At 40.6% G+C, this 27,790-nt stretch overlaps 1 protein-coding gene across 3 annotated transcripts in view; it reads left to right on the top strand.

Annotated features, from left to right (window-relative positions):
- Window positions 1-27,790, top strand: part of MARK1 (microtubule affinity regulating kinase 1) — a gene marked incomplete at its 5' end in the record, with an annotated part of 116,616 nt that overhangs the window by 33,701 nt on the left and 55,125 nt on the right. For all 3 annotated transcript variants that reach the window (XM_080824421.1, XM_080824420.1, XM_080824419.1), the window contains 2 exons: window positions 11,555-11,758; window positions 12,924-12,977. In XM_080824421.1, the coding sequence (XP_080680547.1) occupies window positions 11,555-11,758; window positions 12,924-12,977 (258 nt within the window). The remainder of the gene's footprint in view (window positions 1-11,554; window positions 11,759-12,923; window positions 12,978-27,790) is intronic.

The raw sequence follows: 27,790 nt of genomic DNA, 5'->3' as shown, positions 1-27,790 counted from the left end.
GCATGTCCTCCGTAAGCACTCGGCTCCAAAAGGGTCCTCCCTCGGTCTGTGCTCCGGGCTCTAAGCAGAGAATTACAGTGTTGCAACCTTGTGTATAGAGTTCAGCCTTGGAATGGGCAGTTTTATCTAGACTTTCTTTTTTGCTCAGAAGTAGCATGGGTGGATTCTCCTTGATTTACCTCTCCCTTTAGTGGAAACTAAACTTGAACTGACAGCCAGGTATAAGTGGTCATAGGTTCACAGTCTCGTCTCAGTTCTTCAGCGGCCTGAGAGAAGTGGTGAGTGGTAAGGGGATGAGATAGTGGTGAGGTTGGGGCAGGAGGGAACAAGTGACTTCAGGGAAGGTATATTTTTCTTAGAACAATTTTACTGAGTATTAAGGGTTTGGGTGTTACGTCTAGCCCATACGGGAATGCTCCTTGGATTTTGGTCTTTTAAGAATGAGGAGATTTACCATCCTTTTTACTAGTTAGGAAGTTGAGTTGGAGAATGTTCAGGTGATCTTACCCTGGGATTCTTTTTTCAGGCACCTAATAGTAGTCTTCTTGCCAGTTCTCCTGTGGTCTGCGTAGGCATCTGGTCATCGCCTCTCCTACTTAGGGGTTATTAATAAGACCCCTCTGAAACTGGTCATTTACCATGTTTTATTTAGTTTGGAGTTTGGAGAATGGGGTGTGGCTACATTAAATTATACTGTAACTTGTTTCTTTTCCGCTTTATTAATGGTGGTGGGTTCTACAGATGGAGTTATGCTGTCATCCTATTTATCCTCAAAGCTGTACTTCAAATTTTAATTTTTAAAATACATCTCCATCTATGTTTATAGTAATAAACATCTGAGTTTGAATCCCAGTAATGCAAGCAATTATTAGACTGAATTTTCAGTAAGTTATTCAACCAACCTAACACTATGTATAGCCCATAGTGGATGTTCACCAAATGCTGCTTCCCTCTTCCTTTGCCTGTTCGCTTAGATAAAATGTTTTGGGATGCCTGGGTGGCTCATTTGGTTAACTGTCTGCCTTTGGCACAGGTCATGATCCCAGGGTCCTGGGGTCAGAGTCCTGCATTGGTCTCCTTTCTCAGCAGGGAGCCTGCTTCTCCCTCTCCCTCTGCCTGCCACTCCCCCTGCTTGTATTCTCTCTTTCTCTGACAAATAAATAAAATCTTATAAAAAAATTAAAAATTTAAAAAAGTTTTAAATTTCTTGTTTCATTATACCGAATAGTTAATATTTGTGCATGTAGATCAATACTCCAAATACTAATAAGTTACATTAGGAAAAGACATTGTTCCCTGTACTCCCATTTGCACATTTCCCCAGTCCCCTAGTTCCCCTCCCTAGACAGAACTACTTATACTGTGTCACTTGTGTAATCTTCTGGACATAGTCTATGCTTATGCCTTTCGCAGTCCGTGATGCTCTATGCGGAAGCAAACGCACATTTACAAAGAGCACCCCATAGGCACAGAACCAGGACCTTGCGGATGGACATTTGTGCCTGTTCTATCTTTGGAATTACAGAAAGTAGCATTTTTAAAAGTTGTGAAATTGTAAAACTGCATTTTAATGCAATTTTTAAATTTTTAATTTTTAATGCAATTTTAAAAAATATTTTAAAAATAGAAGAGGCACATGTAAAAATAAATCGGAGCAGGGATGCCTGGGTGGCTCAGTCGGGTAAGTATCTGCCTTCAGCTCAGGTCATGATCCCCCCCCAACATGGGGATTGAGCCCCGTGTTGGGGGGGGTGTGGTCCTTGCTCAGCAGGGAGTCTGCTTCTCCCTCTGCCTGCTGCTCTCTCTGCTTGTGCTCTTTCTCTCTCTCTTTCTGACAAATAAATAAATAAATAAAATCTTTAAAAATAAATAAATCAGAACAAAAGCGGAACAATTCTTGGTGATTTTTAATAAAACGTTCCATACTATTTGCACATGGCAGCTGTCTTTCCAGGATCACTAATCCAGTCCCCTATACTTCCGACTGCAAGTGCCTGGCCATCGAGCAGCTCTCTTCTTAGCTAGTCTTGACTTATTTTCTGATCTCGTTGAGCCCTTCAGTATATTGGCCTCTACTTCTGCCTACCCCTCACCTCCTTTTTGTCTTCACCTTCTACACTCTCCGGCTTAGACTTCATGGTCCACCCTTCGGTACCTCACCAATAACTGAGCTCACATCGCCGCTTTCTCTCTGTTGGCACTTGTTTGTGAAACTTGGGACCAGGAAACTCATGTATCTGCTTCCTTGGTACCTGTCTGTGAGCATTTGCGTATCGCTGAGGACCGTGGTGCAGCGGGACAGGGGAGAGCCGCGATGAATTCATAGGCACATTCTCATCTAGACTGTCCGTACTGCCCAGCAGCCCCACTAGACTTCTTTGGGTAACTCATTTTTTCCTCTTTCTACAGAGATTATTTCTAATCTTTGCTACTTTCTGCAACCCCGTGTGGCCTCTCTCCACTCTTAGCAGATGACTTTACCTCCAATCACAGAGAAAGTAAGAGCCCTCAGAGTAGAACTGCCTCAACTTCCTGTTACCCGGTGTTTGCATGCTTCTACATCTAGACCTGATTTCTCTTCCTTCTTGCTTCTTACAGGGAAGAGACGTCTTTCTTCCTGCGCAAGGGCACTCTCCAAGTGCTCTGAGTCTTGCTTTCCAGGAGCTTTATCTTTCCCCTCTCCTGCCTCATCAGCTTCTCTGTCTCTCTCTCTCTGCTGGATCCTTCCTTTGAGATTTAAACAAGCCCAAGTCTCCCCTCCTAAAAGGAGCAGATGAACAAGAACCTCCCTCAAGTGCACCCCTCTTTTCTCTCCAGCCGTCACACTGTTGACACATCTTCAAGGTCAAACTTGTCAAGGGCATTACCTGTCCTCACTACCTCCATTTCATTTCCCACTGGCCCCTGAGCCCACTGCCCCTTGGCTTTTACCCTTAACATTTTTAAAATAACCACCAGTAGAATAAGCACAAGAGAAAATAAAGGAACAAAGAAAACCTGATAAATATAGGAAAAATAAAACACTTGAAACACAAAACAAAATTTAAAAACACTCCAAATATGTCAGTAATTACAGTGAACTTGAAAGGTTAAACTGTGTGGTATTATCTGTTTCCTTAACAGTCTAGGAAAGGCCAAAGTATAGTATCAAAAAGCAGATCACTGACAGGAGGACATCGATGGTTCAGGCGGGACGCAGAACTTCTCTCATGAGCCCATGTTTTACATATTAATTGTTGTGCTTCTTGACTTAATATGTTTCTTACAACTCCTACTGTATACTTAGATTTGGTGAAGTTAATTATGTATTATTTATAGTGCTGCAAAGCTGACAAAAAAGAAATTTAACAGAAAACAATATAATAATGGCTCCCAGTGAGTTTATATTTACAAGTCAAAATCATGTAAACACAATACTTTTTTTTTAAAGATTTTATTTATTTATTTATTTGACAGAGATCTCAAGTAGAGGGAGAGGTAGACAGAGAGAAAGAGAAGAGGAAGCAGACTCCCTGCTGAGTGGAGAAGCCGATGTGGGGCTCGATCCCAGGACCCTGGGATCATGACCTGAGCTGAAGGCAGAGGCTTTAACCCACTGAGCCATCCAGGTGCCCTTAAACACAATACTTTTTAACTGAAAATTTGATTAGGTTGCATTAGGAGGATGACAGGAGGAGAAGGGGAGCTAAAAGATCTTAATCCTAATCGGCCGTTATTAGGAAATTGAGAGAATGTCTAGGCCTGATGAAGCAAGAACTAGCAATGAAAGCAGTTTGTTTAGAAACATCTAAGCAAAAATTGGAAGGGAAAGCTAAAGGAGAAGACTCTGGGAGGCAGACTTGGAGTCTGGAAGCGTGGTACAGGGGACTGATGTTTTGTTTGTAACCTATTAGAGTTCCTTTACAGCTTGGACCATGTGCCTATATCCTTTTAATAAAAATTAAATTTAAAATTTGGGGCAATGCACTGCTAGAAATAACTAGAAAGACCAGAAATGGGCATTGAACCCAATTTAGTTGAAGGGAGAGTGGAAACTCTGATGTGACGGACAGCGTTTCTGGGGATGTAGTGTTTAGGCTGAATGTGAAAGAGGGGGTTCCGACACACCCAAGTGATTCCTGCAGAACACCGCTCGTTATTAAGGCTGTTTCCTCTCTCTTGTAACTTTTTAAAATTCAACCAGCACTTCCAAAAGATGCTTTATTGTTTTATTGCATTTTCTAGGTTTATATTCTCGCCAGCAGTAGAATGATGACACAAATAAATCTTTCTTTTGTGTATTTTTCTTCTTAAAAAGCATTGCTGGGGGTGGCTCAGTCATTAAGCATCCGCCTTCAGCTCAGGTCATGATCCTGGGATCCTGGAACCGAGTCCCACATGGGGCTCCCTGCTCAGCGGGGAGCCTGCTTCTCCCTCTCCCAGTCCCCTGCTTGTGTTCCCTCTCTGGCTGTCTCTCTCAAATAAATAAATAAAATCTTTAAAAAAAAAAAAAAGCATTGCTGGTCTATCTAGCACTACTGTCATGTTGAGTGTGGATGTTTGATGGGATATTCTTATCCTATTTCTGTTTTTTTGGCCTTATTACTCAGTGCTACTCCATGTTTCTCAAATTTGGTGATAAATTACGATGTCTTTCTCATATAAACTTTTCCTTCTGGTCATATTCCTAATTGACTACAGTGATAATTCTCTAATATATCGTTGTGTGATTTTGGTGAAGTTGGTCTTTTGGTTCCTTAGACTTCTGTTAATAAACTGTACTGGCCACTTTTTTTCATTGGTATCGTCCTTTTAAGGTTTTACAGTCATGCCCATTTCTGGGGGTGCCTGGGTGGCTCAGTTGGTTAAGCCTCAGACTCTTGGATTTGGCTCAGATCCTGATATCAGCAGGGAGTCTGCTTCTCTCTTTTTCTCTCTCTCTGCCCTTCCCCTGCTGGTACGCTCAGGCACTCTTTCAAATAAATCTTTAAAAATAAAATCGTACCCATTTCTGATTCTTAAAAGTGATCCGCTAAAACATCACTTACAATATCGAAGTTTGAAAAATTACGCGGTTACACCTTAAGGGCAAGCAGGGTCACCCTGTCGTGCAGCTCTGCCTTTGGCATTCACGCCCTCCATGGCAGGGTAGCTGTTGGAATGTTTTGGAGGCATTTTATTTTAATAATGACTGTCTTATCAAATCTGGTGACATCGCATTGAAATAAGCTTTAAGATATAAGCCAAAATAGATTTTTTTCTATTTGTACTTAAGTAGGTACTTATAATAAACGGCACTACTTAGTGGGTCCGTTCATGCAGCAACCACTATTTGAATGATGAAGAAGTGTAAAAGATACAGAGCTTTTCCACTTAGACACTCACCATTTAGGAGGTAGCTTAAAAAAAAAAAAAAAAGACAATCACACTGTAAGGTATTAAGCATTGCATAAAGAAATGTCCTGGGTGCAGTAGGAACACAGGAAGAGAAACCACAAGCTTTCCGTTTTCAGTAAACATTCCTTTTCTGCTATTTAAAAGTCTTTGTCATTCATAAAGCTATGATTTTCACTGAAACCATTCACTATTTTGCCACTTAAAAAATGAAAATTCACCTTGAAGCACTGAAAATGGGGAAGGAGGGAGGCATTATTGTACAGTAACATAATATAATAAAGGAAGCATACCAGTTGGGAGAATTTTTCTACAACTAAACCAGATATATTGTCTGACTTCTCACAAAAGAAGCATTAATCATTGTAAGTGGTATCTTCAGTCATGCTTCCGTACAAGATGTGGCTCTTCTTTAAATTGTCCCTTGATTAAAAACCCGAAGTTGTCATTCTAAAGAGAACTAAAATATCTGTGTACAGTTTTTCTGTAAGGTAATTTGATACACAGAGCAACAAGGATGTTGAGAAGAGTCTTTTCCCCTTAGTGTTGTGTGTGTGTATGTGTTTTTGGGAAAGTGGTGTCAGAATCTCTAGTTGCGGTCGTGGATTTGGATACTTTTCTCTTTGTTCTGTCATTTTTGCTTGTTGAAACTTCAGTTACAAAGCAAATACATAATTATATTTAAGATTGTTATGTCTGCCCTTTAGCCATTACGTGGTGTCTCTTTTTACTTCATTAGTACAGTACTCCTTGTGTTGAAGTCTAATTTATCAGATATTATTATAGCATCCCTACCTCTCTTTTGCTGAGTGTTTGCATAGTATAGAATACTTTTTCCCCATAATTTTACTTTCAGTCTCTCTGTGTATTCATACTTAACAGTGCATCTCTTGGGAGACAGCATACATTTGGGCCTTTTTCAAAAATTCATTTGATAGTCTTTTTGAATTGAAATAAATAGCTTATATTAAATATGATTATTGATCCTCTTGGTATGTCTATAATTTGCTCTTTTGTTTTTGTCCCATCCATTTGTTGTTGTTATTGTGTTGTTCCTCTCCTCTTCCTTCCTTGCCTACTTTTGAGTGAATCAGTATTTTTTAGTATTCCATTTAAATTCCTCTGTTGACTTCTTACCTATGTCTCTGCATATTTAGTGCATTTTTTCAGTGCTTGCTCTAGAGATTACAGAATGCATTCATACATTATTACAGTCTCCATAGTGTTAATATTGTACCCACTCAGATAAAATATAAGAATTTCATAAGAGTATTTTAATTCCCTTGACCTTTGTACTTGTATTTTCACATATATTCGTATCTGCTTTCATTATAAACCCCATAGTATGGTGTTACACTTTTTACTTTTAACAGTTATATGTCTTTTTAAAAAAGTAAGAGATGAAAAAATACATACTCTTTTATACTCACTCATGTATTTCCTATTTCCAGAGCTCTTTATTCCTTTGTTAGATTCAGGTTACCATCTATGGTCATTTCCCTAAAGAAAGAACTTTCTTTAGCATTTTATATGTGTTATGTCTTCTGGCAGCAAATTTGTTCAGCTCTTGTTCATCTAAAAATGTCTTTGTTTTCCTTTTTGAAGAATATTTTCACTGGATAAAGAGTTTGGGGTTTCAGTTTGGGTTTTACATGAAAAATCTTGCATTGTCACCTGACCTCTGTTGTTTCTAAGGAAAAGCAAGCTGCCATTTGAATGGTCATTCCTTAGTATGTATTGAGTTGTTTTTCCCAGGATCCTTTTAAGGTTCCCCCTCCCTGCCCCAAAGACATGATTTCTAGCAGTTTGGCACATAAAGGTTAAACAGCTTGCCCAAGAATGCATAGCTTAATGAGTAGAAAAATTCATTTCATTTCAGTTGGTATTGAGTGGAGGGGGAGCTCCATTATTATTCAGGAATTGGAGTGTGAGTCCATGGGATGCAGCTTTGAAGAGCTAATGAAACTATGACCTTTCATTACTTTGAATATGCTGCTGCACTGGGGGCAAGCTGTAAGGTCCTGTTGCCGCTGCTGCAGGAAGAATGGCAGAGTTCAAGGTCTGCTGGCTTGCGCGGACAGTGTGAAGAAGGAAATGCCAAGATCGTACCTTGTGTTTTCAGCTAAAGATGGGGACAAAAACTTGTAGGTAGTCTATAATTAAGCTAACATCATTTCTCATATCTATTAGCCTTAGGGCTGAGATAGTTCTTAAACGCACTGTTTAATCCAGGTTGAGCTGAATTCATATTCTTGCCAGGTTTTCTGTTTGAGAGTTAAGCTGTTGGTCAGGAAGGAATGAGATCAGTTATTCCAAATTATTCTTCAGAGAGTTTCTTCAGGGAAAGAGTATGCTCCTGAGTGGTGCTGTGGCAATCCTAAGAAAAGATGGGGTTGGGGGGAAAGTATTTTGGGGTGGGTGTTTTATAAACAGAATTATAGAATATAAAATATTTTCTGAATATTTTCTTTTAACTTTTAAGACTCAAATGCAATCTGAATAAGTTGGATGGCTCATAAAATGTTCACACTTAATGTCGAAAGTTGAGATCTTATTTTTACAAAGAATTTTGGAGAATATATTACCTTTTGCAACTTAGGTGGTGGGATGAGAAAGAATAATATTTTTAGATGAGCCCTCTGTCCTCTCCTTCGCTCTCCAGGTACAGACACAGCCATACCTGTGCTTTTCCTGGAATCTCCTATTCTGGTGGTAGAATCATCCAGAAACAGTTTAATCCTGATACGTTAAACTAGGGGTCATGTGTTATCCAATGGGCCAAATCCAGCCTTTTGGTATTTTTTGTATGGCCCTGAACTAAGAAAGGGTCTTACATTTTTAAGAAGCTGGGGGAAAAAATACAGATGCAACAGAGACAGTTACAGTCTGCAAAGCCTGAAATATCTATTATCCAGCTTTTTACAGATAAAGTTTGCTCACCCCTTTTTCACCATACTTGCTAGGGATACCAAAAAATCAAGGATTCTCCCTATATGTAGCTTACTTGACCAAGAGTTTCTCTTTAGGAAATTGATTATATAGCAACTCCTCTTTTTTGTTTGTGGACTACTAGAATTTGAACATGTTTGATAAGAATCTCCTAATTATTCATTATTCCCTTAAGTTTACCTCCGGATTTAAAAATAGTGGTAGCTGTGTTTATCAGCTGATATTGGCTGCATAACAGACTGCCCCAACACCCGGCGGCTTAAACTAACAAGCATATATTATTTCTCATGAGCCAGTGGGTCATCTGGGCAGCCAGCTGATTTAATCTGGGCTCAGGTGGGAGTGGCTGTCCTCAATGGATTTCTCAGCTTCCTTCTCGTGTCAGCCTGGGCAGTTCCTTCTCAGGGTGATGCCATAAGTCTGAGAGCAAGCTGAATGAAACACAGCAGTCTCTTGATGACTAACTTGGGACCAACTCTATTGTCACTTCCAGCTCATTCTTTTGGCCAAAGCAGATCACGTGACTGAACCCCCAAAGAGCAGGAACTAAGTCCTACTCTCAGGGGAAGGACATTGGAGAGTCACATGGCAAAGGGCATGAAAATTTGAGGCTGCTAATGCAGTCTGTCGTAGTTTGGCTTAACGTCGGGATATGCCTTGCTACCAGTATTGGGAGGTGGGCATTATACACATCAAAATCTGGACAGTGGACAGTCATTCCTCAAAAGTCCTTCTTTCCGGGGCATTAGGAGTACAAGGGCCCTGAATTCCTTCAATTTAGCTTTTATATTGAGTTATGGGGCTTATGGAGCTTCAGGTCCAGCAGTGAAAACACACCGTGACCCATGCTTAGGAGACAGTGTGATAGTTACAGTAGTAGAAATTTGTACTGGACATACAAATAGCAGCAGAAGAGAGAGGGAACCAACTCTGCTTTGTGGAAAGACACAGAAAGCTTTGTTGAGGAGGAGATAAAATTCAGTCTTGAAGCATGGACAGGTCCACGTTCCCTGCAGAACAGTTCAGGTAGAGAAGTACTATTTATGGGAAAAAGTACAGCAACCTATTAATGCTTAGAAATTGCTTATATTTAACGTCTCTTGTTTGTGCTCAGATAATAGAAAAGTCTCTAAGAGCCAGTGGATAACTTTATATTTAAGTCCTTCTTTCATTATTTATTGCAATAGTTTTCAGATTTCAGCCTGCATCAGAGTCACCCGGAGGACTTGTTAGAACACAGATTGCTGGGCCCACCCCCAGAGCGTCTTACTCAGTAGGTCTGGAACAGGGCCAGAGAATTTGCATTTCTAACAAGTTTCCAGATGATGCTGATGGTGCTGGTTCAGGGACAACACTTTGAGAAGTATTGATTTATTGAGCCTTTCCTCTGTGTCTGGCGCTCTGCAATGTGGTGAGTATATAAAAATGAAAAGAAAACACCCCTGTCCTCAGATTGCTCATGGTCGGGAGGCAGAGACAGAGAAGTATGTGTGTGATGATAGTAGAGCGGAGCCGATGATGAGCTACATGAAAGCGGTTTGCTGTGCGATACACCAAGGGGGCACTAGTTCACAACGAGGCCGGAGGCTGCAGGTGTGTGTAAGACCCAGCGACAACTCTTTAATTTGATGCAAGTTAAAAAAAAAAAAAATCTGAAAGTAGAGGCCTCAGATTTTATGGAGCCCTTTTACATACATAATTAAATTTGATATTCTCCTGTTTAAAAAAAACCCTCAAGTACTAACAAAGAGAAAAATGACCTTGAGTCATGCTTTGCATGAACTTGGTAAATGGAGTCATCTTTAATATTGCCTTTAACAAATTTTCTGATCAAGGGGCACCTGGGTGGGTCAGTTGTTAAGCGTCTGCCTTTGGCTCAGGTCATGATCCTGAGGTCCTGGGATGGAGCCCTGCATCGGCCTCCCCGCTCAGCGGGAAACCTGCTTCTCCCTCTCCCACTCCCCTTGCTTGTGTTCCCTCTCTCAATGTGTCTCTCTCTGTCAAATAAATAAATAAAATCTTTAAAAAACAAATTTCTGATCAGAATTTTTCTGGACAAGCTTGTAGTCGTATAGGCAGGACAACACAGGCTGAATTAGTTACTTTGCCAATAAAAAATACTTTCTTTTGTTAATTGTGCTGCTCATCTTCACTATTTCAAAGAATTTAGTTGGAGAAAGAGGTTACATTTATTATGTGTGACTCTGTGTTCTCACAAAAACTGCTGGAAACCTGCGTACGTCAGAATGCAGGCAAAACCGAACGAGAGCAGGAGCGTTGAGAGCCAGTGGGCGGTTCATCAGGCAGCGGCCCTGGGACTCAGGCGCGGAGCCTGCCCTTGAGTAGGCTTCGTTACAGTTGTGGGCTCGTGTGAGACGGTCAGATAGACCCACACCTTTGCCTCAAGAGTAGCGCTGGGGAGGAATGCAGTGGGCATTAGGTCACCCACCCAGGCAGGGCTGCGGCTCTTGGTTGAGCACAGTAAGCTGGGTGAGGGGCTGGGTGAGGGGCTTGGGCAGGCGGCCATCAGGATAATGAAGCAGGCAGCCGGTGGGTCAACTGACTGAGCTGTATGCCAGCAAGTTAGAGAGTGAACGTGACAAGTAGTGGGGCCAGTTTGGAGAAACAGAGCTGTACCCATGAACTTGTTTGCCTTGGCATTAAAGACATCCTGCCCTTTAAATGATACAGTCCTGGACTGTGTTGTCATCTCAACCTGAAGGGATAATACTCTTAGAGGAGTAATGGTCTGTGTGACTTCTGTCCATCTATCTCCTTATTTTTGTTTTTTAATCAAAAGCATATACGTAGGGGCGCCTGGATGGCTCAGTTGGTTAAGCATCCAACCCTTGATTTTGGCCCAGGTCATGAGGGTTGTGAGATCGAGCCCCACAATGGGCTCCACACCGGGAGTGGAGCCTGCTTGGGATTCTCTCTCCCTCTCCTGCTCCCCCCCGCCTCTGTTTCACGCCTCGCCCCTACTCATGCACAGGCGCACTCTCTCTCTGAAAAAAAGAAAACATATGACTAAAGTTGTGCAGAACATTTCATTTTAAATAGTTATATTCCCTCTGGCAAAGCAAGCTAAAGTCAAGTAGAAATTATAAATAGATGTAGTGCAACGTATTTTCACTGAAGTTGAATTATTAATGAAAATTGTTTGTAGTCTTTCTAACTGTCCTTTTTAAAATATAATTTCATTAACAATGAAATCTTGTAACCTTTTCCTTAGCATACATCCGTGGATGGATACACTGAACCGCATATCCCGCCTACCAAATCAAGTAGCAGACAGAACATCCCTCGGTGTAGAAACTCCATTACGTCAGCAACAGACGAACAGCCTCACATTGGAAATTATCGTTTACAAAAAACAATAGGGAAGGGAAATTTTGCCAAAGTGAAATTGGCAAGACATGTTCTAACTGGTAGAGAGGTAAGTTTTCCTGATGCCTTTTAATATTTATTTGGACTTCTCCAGAGTCTTGTTACAAAGCCTTCCTGTAGCTGATGCTGGGAATAAATGACATTTGAAAGCTGGTAAACACTGAGATATGTGTGACTGGCACATCCAGGGACAGCTATGTTGTGGCACAAAAAGTTGGTGTTTGAAGGTTCAGAAAAGACTCATCCCTGTGTGCAGCATCTCATAAATCAGGCACACTTCGGTTAAGCCTTCCTCAGACGTCTGTCTTCTTCATATGGTTTCTATAAGCATTTCTGGCTGCCTTTGTTCCCCGGCCCTAGGAACAGGGCCAGGGTTAAGTTCTCCTTAATTACTGCTTACGGTAAAGTAGGTATCAATGTGTATGAAGTCACCCACTAATTTTTATCTCTTTAGAGACCACATTGCACTTGTGGTTAAAGACAGATGTTTTTCTCAGGTAATAAGGGAACTGGATTTCTAAAATCCCATGTGTTTTAAAAGATGTGTGTGTAGCTAGCAAAAATTTGTGTATTTAATAATTATTACTAATATTTAATAATTTGTATAGTAAAGACTAAACAAGTTAATAGTACTTAATGTTTCCTGGATCCAGTTAGGACATTATGAAGATCTCAGTCATAATTTGTTCTTAGTAAGTTTTTCTTTTGCTCTGTACATAATATTATTGTCACTTACGGTTCATTTTAGTCCTCTGCCCTTTCTGGCTCCAGGAACTGCTGAGACACGGGCTTTGTTAGGCGGAGACTTAGACTTGATCCCGTTGGTCAGTTTGCTGCTATAAGCGAACTTGGGTGTTTGATTTCTCTAATCATCTTGTTCACATGGTACTGAACCTACCGAAAGCTTATAAGCTCCTCCCTTCTGATAACTGTAACTTACTAAGATCGTAAGTAAAAGATTAAGATACAAATGATTTTTACTTTAAAGGGGAGACTTGGAAGAAACATGAAAGGTGTCATTTTATTGACTCAGAGTCCTGTATGCTAAAGACATAAGTCGATGGAATGCACCAGAAGATAGCTAGTGATGTGAGCACCAAATACAACCAGATTACATCTAGTTAGGAATGAGATGAAAGATTTTTGCTTTATAAGTTTTTAATCCATCAAAATACATATTCTCAAATATATAGTTTAATGATTCTCTTTTTCAGGTTGCTGTGAAAATAATAGACAAAACTCAGCTAAATCCTACCAGTCTACAAAAGGTATTTAATTATTTTAATAGTAAGTAATTAGAATATGGGTTTATTAATATATGATATTCTGTAAAGTCAATTATCCTAAATTTCCTATTAGGTAAAATACTACGTGTCATCAATATCTGAAGAAAAGACATGGTATAAAACATAATATTTATATTTAATGATATTTCAATTACATTTATCGGATAGTTTGAGAAGTGTCTACAACTCAAATGCATACACCATATGAAAGGAATTTATGTCTTTTAATTCAATAGAACAGAACTTTGTAAGAAATATTTTGAAACACTCAGGATTCTATTTTGTTTAAAAATCTATTTATAGTTAATATTGCCCATAGACGGTTTCCTTTTATTGCTTCACTTTTTATTTTATTTTATTTTACTCATTTATCTTTTCATTCTTTTTATTCACTTACTTTTTATTTTATTTTTTTCTATTTATTCCTTTTATTGCTTCCTTTCCTTCCTTCTTCCACAGGAACTAGGCACTCAGCTAACTTAGAGTAAAAAATCTGAACATTTCTTCAAAGAGTGCAAATGAAAAAGAGCAAGGGGAGGAAAAGAAAGAAGTTAGGGTGGAGATTGCCCTGATGAAACCTAGGAAAGCTCTTTCAGGTTGCTCATTACTTATGTGGGAAAAGTTTCTCAGATACACATTTTAGTACATTAAGAATGAAGCAAATATTTTAACACTTATGCCATATGTGTTAAGTTTGTATATGGTGAATTAGTATACATGGTGATTTTTATTAGAATGTAATAGAATCATGGTCACATGTGAAAATGTGACAAATAACAAGTTCCTAAAACAGTTCAAATCTTAATGTAAGACCTTTTTAGTATGGTGTGTTAACTATACCTACAGTGATTTTAACATTAGATTAAAAATTTGGCTCTATGAGATCAAGGCTTTCCCGCTTGGCTCAGTGCCAGATAACTCAGTTTATTTTATATACTTCTACTCAGAGATCTGTCTTTTTACTACTTACTGAGATTCCTTTTAAATTTAACTTTCATAGCCTTGATAGTTCTGATCAGGGAGAAAGAAATGTTTGCTTTTTTTCTCTGTGGGATGGTATACCTTATGGATGTCTTCTGGGAGAAACGTCTAGCACCAGTCTGTTAGCTAATTATGATGCAGTTGAATGAGTTACAAAAAGGCATCCTCTCTGGGCAGATGAGTTACCCAAAGATCCTTTTTTCCTGGGCTGGAGTCGCAGTGGGGCAGAATTTGCCACCACTCTGCCAGGAATCTTTTAAAAATGCAGAAAGTGCTTAAGTGTGCTCAGTGGCCCCGTCCGTCCCCCATCTGGCTTCTCCACTCTTCCTGGATTGATCTGTGAGTTACTCTGGTAAACCAAGTGATCTTAAGTGACGTTAAGTGATTGAGGCCTGTTTTGCAAGTTGGATGCCCAGTAATATGACTCCCGCTCAGTCTTTCCCAAAGGGGCCCAGAGAGAACTGTAGAACCACAGTTGCACTTGTTGAAACACGCAGACGTGAAGCTGGATATTGCTTTATTTATCCGATTAACTAAAAAATGTACTTGATGACAAGTAATTTCTGTTGTAATGGTGCTAATCTTGCTGATGAAGTGTTGCTTTTCCAAATAGGTATATAAAGAATGATGGCAATTTTGTTTTCTTTAATCTATGAAAATAAAATCCAAGGAAAGATAGACATTCGCTGAATGTAGTCTGTACACTGTGTATTTGTCATTATTTTTGAAATAATTTTCATTTATGCTCATAGATTTGCTATCAGTTGAGAGTTTTGAAAACAAACAGACAAGCCTTGGTTAGTTCCATGCATTGTAGAACATTCAACATTTGGCCAGTAGAATCTCCCAGTCTTTTTTATATATAAAAAAGAAATAATGGAATGAGAAGTAATTTGTTTGTTTTCCTTAGCATTGACAGTGAAGTCCTATAGGTAAGAAATAGCAAAACATGTTGTCTGTGTCATAGGTGTGCTTATTAAAAGCCAGATAATGATAACACATATATTTGAAATAAGGATTCATTTTAATCTCATTTCCAAAAGTGTTTAGTTAAATCTTATTCTGGACCTGATCTGAATTTAAACTGATTCCCATCCTTTATGTTCTCTTCTCTGTGTAACATTAATAGGAAATAGTACTTTCCTTTGCTAATTACATCAGTGATAGACAAAGTAACCTAAATTTGATACTGCAACTGTTCAAAACTTCTAAAATGCAAAGCTCTCAAAAACAGTTTGGTCTTTGGAATTGTCAAGCATCTTTGGCTTCAACGTTTCTCACGTAGTATGCTCATATTATTTGTATACCATACTTTGAGTTAGTGGGATCCCGTTTAGAAGGTTTTCATCATTTAAACATTATTTGAGTTCGGTGCTGTGTTTACCCCTTCCTCTTTGGACCATGAGTCTCACCTGATATTTTAATTAGTATTTTTTGGAGTAGGGTTTATGAACTATACTAGTGATTCCTGGGGATCTTTTAAGTAGCCTAATAACATTGGAAGAAAAGCAAAACAATGAAGCAATTTTGTTGATAGCTCACGTGCTCGAAATGTAAGATTAATTATCATTTTCTTGGAAAGTCCACTAAGTTTTTTACACTTGGACACATTAGTTTATACACGGAGGACAGAGCCTGTGTTTGCCTTTCTCAGCTGGTAGCCACAGGGGTGCGTTTTATCGATCTTTCTGTCTTGTTTATTAATTTGTATTTTCTGTTGTTTTACAATGTTGCATTATAGTCCCAACTCACAAAAAGACAGCTCAGTGTTTCTGAAGTGATTTGCTGAGTAGTAAAGCCTGAAATGAGAATGGAGATGCCACTGTCATGACTCAGAATTTTGTCCTTAGGGCGCTTGGGTGGCTCAGTGGGTTAAAGCCTCTGCCTTTGGCTCAGGTCATGATCTCAGGGTCCTGGGATCGAGCCCCGCATCGGGCTCTCTGCTCAGCAGGGAGCCTGCTTCCTCCTCTCTCTCTGCCTGCCTCTCTGCCTACTTGTCATCTGTCAAATAAATAAATAAAATCTTAAAAAAAAAAGAATTATGTCCTTAAATAATAAAGAAGGCTACAGCATTACAAGGACATAAACTGTGAATCTCTGTAGGACAGTGGTTTTGTACAAGCAGGGAATGTACAATCAATTTTCAGTAACTGACATCTGAGAGTTAGACGTATTAAGTGAAGAATCCGTTTACTCCTAGTGTCTGGCACATTATCTGTTGTGTAAAATGTTGTCAAATGGTGACCTAAGCCATTTAAACTTCAGTGAGTTTTCAGATAAAGCCCAGCAACCTCTCTGGTAAGCTAGTTAATTCTTCCAGAGCATCTGCAAAACAACTTTTACCACAGTCACTACGGCTAGAGAGGAGGACAGCACCATGGAAGCAATATTCAGAATTAAATTTCTGTTAGTAAATTATCAAGAAACCAAACTTGTAAAAGCAATCATATAATTATTGATATATATTTTTATCAAGGAGAAAGCAAAAGAGGCTCTTAGGCAGTATTCCTTAGCAGATATCTCTGTTGGACATATGTTGAAATACCAGTTATTGTCACATGTGCATGCTTATAACATATTTCACTTTATTGTTCTTTTAACATATGTGGGCCATTTGAAGGAAAAGTCTTGACCAGTTCTTTTGTGGGTTGGTGAAAATCCAAGTGATAAGAGTTAGCATTTTATGAGCTAGGTTGTAGACTGCAAAAGTTGCCTTCGAATTAGTAAAGATGAAACACCAGGAGAGCCTTTTTTTTTTGGAGAGTATATATGAGGGCGGAAATCCTACAAGAAATGATACTGCCCTGTGAATAAATAAGATTATACCTAATGCCCAGTCACTCAGTATTTCATTTGCCATGAAATTAGTGGTTAGCAACACACCTCTGATTTTGATTTGGCTTTGAAGGAAATATTGAAAACAGGTTATAATGAAATCATGGCTATTAAAAGATGTCTCTTTAGTGTACAGTGTGAAGAATTGGTGGGAAGTGTGTCTTTCAAACAGAAATATGATGGATTTTGAGGGAGAAGGTGTTCAAACAAGTTTCCTTTAAAAGGTGATACCAAAAATGTTAATGTCTAGCTAGAAATATGTTGAATGTAAAATAACCAGATTTTCTGAGAACAACAACAACAGCAACAAAGTGGTTTCAAGTAGTCCACTGACCAAAAATTTGACTTTTCTAACCCTTGTTGGCCCTCTTTAGTTATTGGACAGAAGTCTCAATGACCTATCATTGGGCATGTCTAACACACAAATGCTACATCCAAATATGAAAGATAACCTTCCAGAACAAGCATATCCAAACAGTATATTAAGAATCCTCTTGCTATCATCCTTCCACTTGAAACTTCCGGTCTTCCAACTTTTCAGTGTGATAAGATTAGCAGCCTAGACTAGACCCTGTCTGAGAGCTGTACGTAATCTTCAGGGAGAAATATCTTTGTCAAGTAATCAATCTGAATGTCACTGACACATCGTCTGAAGCTGATTCCTTTCTCCAATCTGCAGGATCATGACTTCGGATTTTTTTTTAGTTCAGTAGAAATAAAAAATAAAAAAAACAACAACTTGGAATGGAAACTCTTTTATGGTTCAAGCTAAGTGCCATTGAGCCAGATATTTGTGTTCATTAATTAATTCTTAATCTAATAAGAATTTATTGAAAGAAAGATCGTATTTCTCCATATATTTTCTTCTGCTTTTTGGTCCCTCCTTTTACGTTTCTTTTATGTAGAGTTGTTGCCTTTTTTGTTGGCCTCGATATTAGAATCCCACAAAGTTTGGTCCTCTTTTCCTTCTGTATTCTCTTCCTGGGCTGTCTCAACGGTAGGTAGAGTCACACATTTATACCTCAAACTAAGACCTCCCCTAAATTTGCTTTAATTTCTCAAGGATAGCCCAAACTTATCACGTCCAAAACTGAACTCCCGGTCTCTGCCCTGCTTACTCAGTTCCTCGCCCGCCTGGTGCTCTTCCAGCATCCTCTCTCAGTGAATGACAGTCGTCAACTGGCGCGAGCCAGAAGCCCAGAACAATCCTTGACTCCTCACTCTTCCTTATTCTTACCCTCTAGTCTGTCCTTGAATTGTGCAGATTTTGTCCTCCATGTCTCTTGAGAACATCTGCTTTTATCTTTTCCCATCATGACCGCTGTAGACAAAGTTCCTGTCGTCTCTCCTGTGGACTGTCCCAGTAGCCTTCCAGCTGGTCTTTCTGCATCCACTTTGCGTCCCTCCGCACCCATCCATGCACACGCACACACACCCACACACACTGTTAAAAAGTCATCAAGAATACAAAATACCTTCATTTAAACTTCTAGATGGCATTCCATTGTTGGTCGTCTGGAAATCAAATTCATTAACAAGGTGTACAAGGCCCCACCTTCCTCTTCTGCCTCATGGTGCACCAGCTCCCCACGGTCTCTGCCCTGCCCCATGCTCTTCCAGCCTCAGTACTTTCATCTGCTCCTAGCCCACTCTGCACCCCACCCTCTGCCCAAGGCACACCACCCCCTGTACTTAATTCATCCGTATTCTTCATTCCTTACATTTCATTCCTAGAGTCATTTCTGCAGGGAAACCTTTGCTGTCTCCACAAGAATGTTAAATCTCTCTGCACTCCTTAAAATTAAGCACTCATAAAGAGTTGCTTTAGTTTTTATTTGTTTAACTCTTGGTAGTAGTTTTGTTTCTTAACAGTTCTTGGTGTGTGTATTCTGTCTTTGACTCTTAACATTTCTATTCTAATTGCTTGGCCTTTGTTAACTATAAAAGCATATGTCTCCGGGCGCCTGGGTGGCTCAGTGGGTTAAAGCCTCTGCCTTCCGCTCAGAACATGATCCCAGGGTCCTGGGATCGAGCCCTGCATCAGGCTCTCTGCTCGGCGGGGAGCCTGCTTCCTCCCTCTCTCTCTGCCTGCCTCTCTGCCTACTTGTGATCCCTGTCTGTCAAAAAAAATAAAGTAAAATCTTAAAAAAAAAAAAAAAAGCATATGTTTCTTTCTATATTCTCAAGAAACTACATAAGATTTACTGATGTGTAGACATGGAAGGATTTTCTCTGGAAGTGGGGTTGTTAGAAATCTAAATCACCTTTGAGTGTTAAACTAAACCATCTGGCTGTTTTATTTTTTTAAAGATTGATTTATTTATGAGAGTGTGTGTGAACACTAGACGTGGAGCCTGATGTGGGGCTCGATCCCAGGCCCCTGAGAACATGACCTGAGCCAAAACCAAGAGTCAGCTGGTTAACCAGGTACACCATCCAGGCGCCCCTCCTCTGGCTATATTGTCATTTTGTTATTTGGAGAGTCATACTCTTATTTTTTTCTAATTTGGGCAGTTTGTTGACATAGTAAACTGGGCTATTTATAATTTTTGGATAGGGACTTCAAAATGTCTTCCCCATTCTAAAAAAAAGTTGCTTTCTTACGGCATTTGTTAGATTAAACTGTTTCGTTTCTATTTTTTTTTTTTTTAAGAAATAAAATATTACAGATACACCTGAAGCCTTAGGTGTTATTTCTGGGTTCTATTCCTGTATTTTCCTACCTGGAAGTGACTACTATTCTGAATTCAATCTTTCTTATTCTCATTCAAACTTAAAACATTTTTCACAGTCTGTGTTTCTATATGTAAAACACTACATATTATTTATTTTTAAACCTCTTGTCTTTCTACAACATGCTTTTTTTTTTTTTTTAAAGATTTTATTTATTTATTTGACGGAGAGAGAGAGATCACAAGTAGGCAGAGAAGCAGGCAGAGAGAGAGGGGGAAGCAGGCTCCCTGCTGAGCAGAGAGCCCGATGCAGGGCTCGATACCAGGACCCTGAGATCATGACCTGAGCTGAAGGCAGAGGCTTTAAACCACTGAGCCACCCAGGCGCCCCAACAACATGCTTTTTTCAAGTAACATTGTCTTAAAGTTTTAGTCGTGTTGGTCTATATAGCCCAGGGCCTTTATATTCGCTACTGTTCCTGCACACCAGTGTGAGAGGATGCCACAGTTTACCCATTATCTTACTAATAGACATGCTACAGTTTGGGGTTTTTTTTGCTGGTGGATGTGTAGACTGTCCCTGGTGTCCATGCGTTTCACTTTTTTCTCCTTGTTAGTTAGCTTTCCATTTTCGCTACAGAAGCAGGGCTGCACTGATCACTATTGTGTATATCTTTTCTGTGAAGATGTGTAAAAGGATGTATGTCTCCGAGCAGACGTGTTAGGGTGTATCTCTCTAAGCGGAATTGCTAGGTTGAAGGTCCTGCGTATCCTCCACTTTACTCATACTGTCGTGTTGCTCTTCAAAGTGCTTATACCGGTTTATACTTCTGCCAACACTGTGTGAGATTGACTGCTGCTCTGCGTTCTTGCCCACACCTTATGTTATCGGATTTCTTAGTTTTTGTCAACCTTGTGGATGCATTATGGTATCCCATTTTAATTTCCATCACTTCTAATTCAAACTGTTTTCACATTCGATCTATTTTATGTTTAATATATTTTGTCTGAAATTACTTGATTTGCTATCTCAAACAGTACGTTTATTTAGCACTAGCTTGAGCTCGGAATTGTCCAAGGCCTTGAGAAGGACTCAAGCAATATAAAATTGGTACTAGTTGATAAGAAATAAGAATCCTCTAATCTTGTAATCCATCTAGATGAAACTTGGGAAAGTGGCCCAGCCTGTCATTTAAAAAGCATTACCTTCTCTTAATGTTGGAACAAATAGTTGACTTTTAAAGGTTGTCAAGGTTGGGAAGCAATACTGAACAACCCTTTTATTTTTATTAGTTAGAAATCGTCTAATATATATTCATTTACTTGTATTCAGATCTCTTTTTTCCGACTACCATTTCATGGGAAGAACTTAAGAAATTTGTCTGAAGTTGTTATGTGACTAGCAATAACTTTGTAAAATATGTGGTGTGTCCATAAGATGTCTGAAGGCTGAAAAAAGAGTGAGGTGATGACCCTAGAAATTTAAAAGCTGAAAGTGTAATCTAAAGGGTTCTGTTAACATCGGCATATCATATATAAATCATATATATATATATATATCATATCATATCATATCATATCAATTGGCAAATCATATATAAAATATCTCTCTCCGAGAGAGTCTCAATGACGACCTAGCAGTCTCTAGGAGCTGAACATCACTTGCAGGCTAAAGCAGTGCCCACACCTCTCATTGACAGACCAGTAAACGGCTATGAAAGATACAGATAGGATTTTTATAAAGATTACAGTGAAGGCAAAGAAGGGCCTCTGCCCCTCACCAAACCCAAATCAGAACAAAATATTGAAAAGGCCAAGAAGGCCTTTTGACAAAGGCCTTTGTCAAAAGGCACAAGAAGAGCTGAATGTCACCCTCCTCTCCTGTGAGCCCCAGTTCCCCGTGACAGCCTGGAAGAGCTCTCCCAATGGGAACAAGCCTGACCACTCTGCCTTTGTCAAGTTCCTCGTGGCCACAATGTTGTTCTCCATCTGCCTCAAGACCAAAGAAGCAGTGAGGGAGTCCTGTGACCTTGATGAAGCCAAGGGCAACACGGTGAGAGGGTCTGGTGGAAGGAGGGTGTGCATTTGACTGGCCCCTGACTACGATGCTTTGGGTGTAAATAGAATGAGGACTGTCTAAGCCATGTCCACGTGGCTGCTTCTAAATATAACAGATTTTCCCATCATCAAAAAAAGCGTAAGAAGCAAAAGGAATAGAAGCAATAGGAAGCAAGAGAACAGCCGAGAGGAGACACAGAAAATGCTCCCAAATGAGGCAAATACTGATGAACACTAATGGAGTTTGACCCTGACCTTAAGCCCTACTAGAAGGACTGAAATGAAAAGTAAATATCTCTCATGTTGACTCACTTCAGTTACCTGGAACAGCGCCAAGAACCAAGAAGGAAACAGTTCAGGCCGCTGAACAGCCAAGTAGGATAGCTGTCGTGAAGTCCGGACAGGGAGGGCCCTCCCTGCCTCGTCGTCAGAGCGAGCCCGTCACGGGCCTTCACTCAGCACGCACTTCTCGGACTGAACACACAGGACTCCAGCAGTCTCTGGCCTTGATTTCGGCCCACAGCAAATCTGGAGAGTATTCGTGAAGTCGGAGCATTCCTGCTAAGTTTAAGAATGCTAGAAACATCATGATGTCACAGTTTGAAAACGAGCAAGAAAAAAAATGAACTAAAAATTCGAATCGGAAACTCAAATAGTAGTGTGGGACTATTTAACGTATTTGCAAACCTTTGTATTCCTGACTTGTACCTGACATAGGACACATTCAGTAATTGATATTTTTAACTAACTGTCCATCTCGAGGTATACTTCTTAGCATGGTCTACATTTTCAGCTCTCCTTCTGCCCTCCGTCTCCACCTTTCCTGAGGAACAGCGAGCCCTGGGAACCCGGGCGCTCTCGCTGAAGATGGTCTGCTCTGGGCTGAGAGATCACATGTATGTATGTGGCTCATCATCTCTCTCGCTCTCTGCTTCCTTTGACTCGGGCCGCTGAAGTGGAGGCTCTGACAGTAATTAGCCCCGTCCCTTTCCTGTGTGCGGCCAGCTGAAATATTGTGGTTTCGGGAAGGGGTGAGGGGAGTTGTGAAGAGGAGGAGACATCTTAGACCTTTTACTAAGCCGTGTGCTACCGTGCGGTTGGCCCCGATTCTCCGGATCTGTGGTGTTAAGGACCCAAATCTAACTGACAGTTGAAGTGTTTCTTTGGGAAGAAGGGTGCTGGGTGGGTCAGGCCACTGGCATTCACGGTCCGAGGTCAGTGTGCCCCTTAAAACACACTAATCACTTCTCCCAGCAGCAACCACTCTTCCTCTTTCCACAACTGCCTGTCATTTTTAGCCTACACACACCCAACCCACACAGACCCATTCATGCTCTTACTGATTATGTTTTTTTCCTCACTCTTTGTCAGTGATTACTGAAGGAGAGGAAACTAAGGATAGAACGACGTGTTGAAGACATCTTTGAGATGGCTGTGTGTTATTCTTTTCACTGGAATAAAAAATTACATTCTGATGAGAACTTTGGCCCCTCCTGTAACTGTTTCCCCGGCTTCATCTCCAGAGGGCAATAGAGTGGCCTTCTCGCTACATTTTTGTAGGTACATTTTTGTTAGGTGCCCCAATTTTCAGAAGATAACTTTTTTAAGGATTTTATTCATTTATTTGAGAGAGAGAGAGCAAGAAAGAGCAGGAGCAGGGAGAAGAGGGAGAGGGAGAAGCAGGCTCCTCGCTGAGCAAGGAGCCCGACACGAGGCTCAACCCCTAAGACCCTGAGATCATGACCTGAGCCAAAGGCAGACGCTTGACTGACTGAGCCACCCAGATACCCTCAGAAGGTAATTTTAATCCTGTCTCTAGCTCATCTCTGTTCTTGGTAGAACAGAATGGTTAAATTCTAGGTTCCTGTCAGGGACCGCATTCATGAAATCATTGGCACTCAAAACCTAGCTTATGAAGTAAACAAAAACCAGTATCTATGGAATGTCGAAGGATATGCATCTAATCCATTCCATTAGATTACTGGTTCTCAACCATGGAGCTGTCAGGAGACATCAGTATGTTTTCGTTATACATTGTAAGATATGTCTCCACCAGTTTGCTTCCAAGAGTAAACTACCAAATTTGCTAATAATTGCATAAAAATTAATGAGAATAAACTCAAGATTACCCATGTGACAATATGTCTCCACTCTTACAATCTGATGTGTTTTCTTGAGGCAGAAGAGAAGGAGGAGGAGCTAGAACTAGAGCTGGTGTGGCCTGTCCATGCTGCACTTCCTGGACCGCCTTCTAGAAGTGGCCGTGCCAGCGGGAAAGTAGGTGGAAGCCCTCTTCCACTGCAATGAGGAGCTGTTAACTGAAGACATATGCTAATGGGAAGAAGTATGAAAAATGATATGGACATTTAACATTTAAATTGAATAAAATACATAACCATTGACCAGTCTTTTCACAATAAGCCAAGGTTCCCCTCTACACTCCTAGTTTGGGTCTGTTGATTGGCATTCAGCTTCTTTTATCTTGCACAAATCTCACCCATAAACTCACATTTGCTGCTATTTCCAGTTTTGTTTTGTTTTGTTTCTTTAATTAATAAAGGGAGAATTTAAAGATACCCAGAAATGAGCTGAGAATAGACCGTTGGATTTTATTTTCATCTTTGACATTTACCTTGCCCACACTTAAGTGGACAGCAATTTCTTGAGTAGCTTTTGTCTAGTATTCACAGATTATTCAGTTTGGCTTGTTTTGGTAAACAACAAACTTTAGTTCATTGGTTTATGTAACATTTAGTTGTATTGGACAGACTTTAAGGCAACCCCCAATGATCCCTGCTTCTGGTGTTCACACCTTTATATAATCCCTTTCCCTTAGATGTGAGCAGGATCTCTGGCTTGTTTCTAACCAATAGAATATAGAAAAGGTGATGGGCTTTCATTCCCATGATTACATTGTGTTCTTTAGGCCTGTCTTGCTAGGCAGCCTGCCCTGGAGATTGTCCTTGCTGGCTTGATAAAGTAAATGGCCATATTGGAGAAGGCCGCTTTGGCAAGGACATGGAAGCAGTCTCCAAGAGGACAGGGTGGCCTCCGCTCAAGAGCCAGCAGGAAGCTGGGGTCCTCAGTCCTGTAGCTGCAGCCTGGGTTAGCTTGGACATGGGCTCTTCCCCCATGGGGCCCCGAGAGGAGAGAGCAACACCTTGACGGGAGCCAGAGGACCCAAAGAAGCCCTGCTCAGGAACCATGAGATGATACATGCGTGTTGTTCCAAGTCGCCAGGGTGTGATAATTTCTTATTCAGCAATACAAAACTAATATATGAGTTACATGATCTGTTTGCAGTAACATCTATAGCTGACAGATATGTTTGGGGCCTAGATAACCTTTGGTAAGCATGCTGTTCAGCTTCGGGAGCACGAGGGCACAGGGAGCCCTGCGGACCGTGAGCATGGAGGGCGCTCGAGCGTTGCACGGGGTTTGCCGAGGGCGCGCAGAGTAACGGTTGACAAAGCAGAACCCACTTACCAACTTCTGTCCGGCAGTGCTTGTGAGTTGTGATTTTATAGTCAAATACAACAACGTCACAGAGAAAGTCTTAATAAGAAAGCAAGACCAAATAAAGCAAACAGAGGTCATTTACTTATGTGTAAGTGTAGGAGAGCCAGATTGGTGTCAGGGACTTTTCTACTAGAAATACACAATAACTATGACACTGATGAATGCAAATGACAGTTACAGTAATGCTGCTCCTATTAATAACAGGTCTAGCCACTTTAAAATCTGTATAGTATAGCAAAACCAAAATAGGGACTATTTGTGTTTATTCTGTATAATACATTCTTCAGGTGTGGGGTTCAGAGGGAAAAAACCAGTATTTAAAAAAAAAAAAACTTCAATATCTAAAAATATATTTATACCTTAGTTACAAATAACCCTTTTTCCTTATAAAATGATTTTTTTAATGTTTAGGTGGTTGATTTTATTACTCAGTGCTTGTAAAATGACTTCATGGAAGCCATGAGAAAAGTAAGAGGCTGGCATAGTATTTGACTTGTTTTTCTAGGGGGAAGGGAACTCTGGTTACAGTAAAACCCAGGATCATCAGATTCGTGAGTTGTGATTTTATAGTTACATGTGAATTGTATAAAAAGGTTGAAAGCAGACTTATAGAGTTTTCTGAAAATTTAACCCACTTGTTGCCTCTGCTATCAGCCAAGGGAGTCCCTGAGCAAAGGTCATCTGATGCTAGGCTCCCTTCCTTCCTCTTTCTCTGGAGGTGCCGGTCTTACTTGGAGGACGGTTCATCCAATAAGCAGAGGAAGCCTAGGTGGGGTCAGAAGCTAAGAGAAAACCCTGAGTGTGTTCAGAGGGGACTGCGCCCCCAGAACACGGGAGATCCCACGGAGCCCTACCCCTGCTGTCAGCCTCCAGAGTCCTGGCGAGGAGGGATAGTTACGTGGATTCCAGGACCCCCTGGGCACCCTACCCTCTGCTGACCTGAGGCCACCCCACTCAGACCAAGGCCTTTTACCTCCCTGAGACCCACAAGGGAAAAGTGAGGGGATGTGACTTCTGGCTTCCTCTGCCAGGGCCCCCGGGCTACTCGTGTGAATGACCCATTCTCTGATGTTACAGAGTAGAATCAACAAGGTATTTGATGGACAACCCATGTTTGCTACTATGCGCAGCCTTCTGGTATTGTCGGAGATTGGAACAGGCTCAAAAACTGTGCTTGGGTGGCTCAGTTGGTTGGACAGCTGCCTTTGGCTCAGGTCATGATCCCAGAGATCCAGGATCAAGTCCCGTATCAGGCTCCCAGCTCCAGGGGGAGTCTGCTTCTCCCTCTGACCTTCTCCCTTCTCATGCTCTCTCTCTCTCTTAAAAAAAAAAAAAAAAATCGGCTTGAAAAGACTTAGGAAAGCAAACAACCGATTAAAAACTGGTCAAATGATCTGAACGGACATCTCATCAAAGAAAATCTGTACGTGGCAAATAAGCCTATGAAAAGATGGTCAGTGCCATCTGTTACTAGGAATTACAACTGAAACAATGACATACCACTACACACCTATCAGAATGTGAAAATCCAAAACACTGACAGCACCAAACACTGCTAAAGGATGTGGAGCAGCGAGGACTGTCATTGCCACATTACCACAAAGTGGTATGCCCGCTTTGGAAGACAGTTTGGTAGTTTCTTAAAAAACCAACATACTTGCCATATAATCCAGCAGTCATCCTCCTTGGTATTTACCCAAATGAGTTGAAAACTTACATCCACACAAAAACCTACGAAGAGTTCATAGCAGCTTTATTCACAATTGTCAAAACTTGGAAGTAATCAAGATGTCCTTCAGCAGGTTAGTGGATAAATTAACTGGTACGTTGATATAATGAAATGTTATTCAGAGCTAAAAAGAAGTGCTCTATCAAGTCCAGAAAAGATGTCATAGAACCTTAAGTGTATATTACTAAGTGAAAAAGGTCAGTCTGGAAAGGCCACATACTATGATTCCAACTATATGATCAGACTAGCGGTGGCCAGGGATTTATGGAGAGGAAGGGATACATAGATGAAGTACAGGGGCTATTTTGGGCAGTGAAACTATTCTGTGTGATACTATAGTGGTGAATACATGTCATTATTATACATTTGTCAAAACCCACAGAATTTACAGCACCAAGAATGAACCCTAATGTAAACTATAGACTTTGAGTGATAATGTATCAATATAGAGTCACTGACGGTAAAACAATGCACCACTGGGTGTGGGATGTTGATGGTTGGGGAGGTTGTGCGTGTATGGGGATGGGAGGGGCAGGCTAACTCTATACTTTCTGCTTAATTTTGTTGTGAACATAAAACTGCCCTAAAAATGAACACCTATATTGTAGGTGTAATGTAGATATATGTACACACACACACACACACACACACACGCACGCACAACTTCTGATACTATATTCCTCACCTCCTCCTAGCCCACGGACCCGAGTAAGGCAGTTTGGTCAACAGACATCTCTCTGAGACAGGTGTTCTGTCTTGACAAGAGCCTGGTGGCAAACTAATAGCTGCTTTTTAAAACCCGTTAGCCATTTTAGGGAGGGAATGAGTCCCAAACCCTATGGGGCCCCCTCTAAGTAGAGATTGTTCCTTTTGTCAGAAGCTCCAGTCAGCAAAAACCACCAGTGACAGAGACTTATAGCTCCAATGGGTCATTTGGGCTATGGGGCCCAAGAGAGAAAAGACCAAGCAATGTAGGCACTCAGCATTTCTTGAGTTCTAGC

The sequence above is a fragment of the Martes martes genome (genome assembly GCF_963455335.1).
Source record: "Martes martes genome assembly, chromosome: 15".
Classification (NCBI taxonomy): Eukaryota; Metazoa; Chordata; class Mammalia; order Carnivora; family Mustelidae; genus Martes; species Martes martes.
Note: the sequence above shows the minus strand (reverse complement) of the source record. Positions and strands in the feature narration are given on the sequence as shown.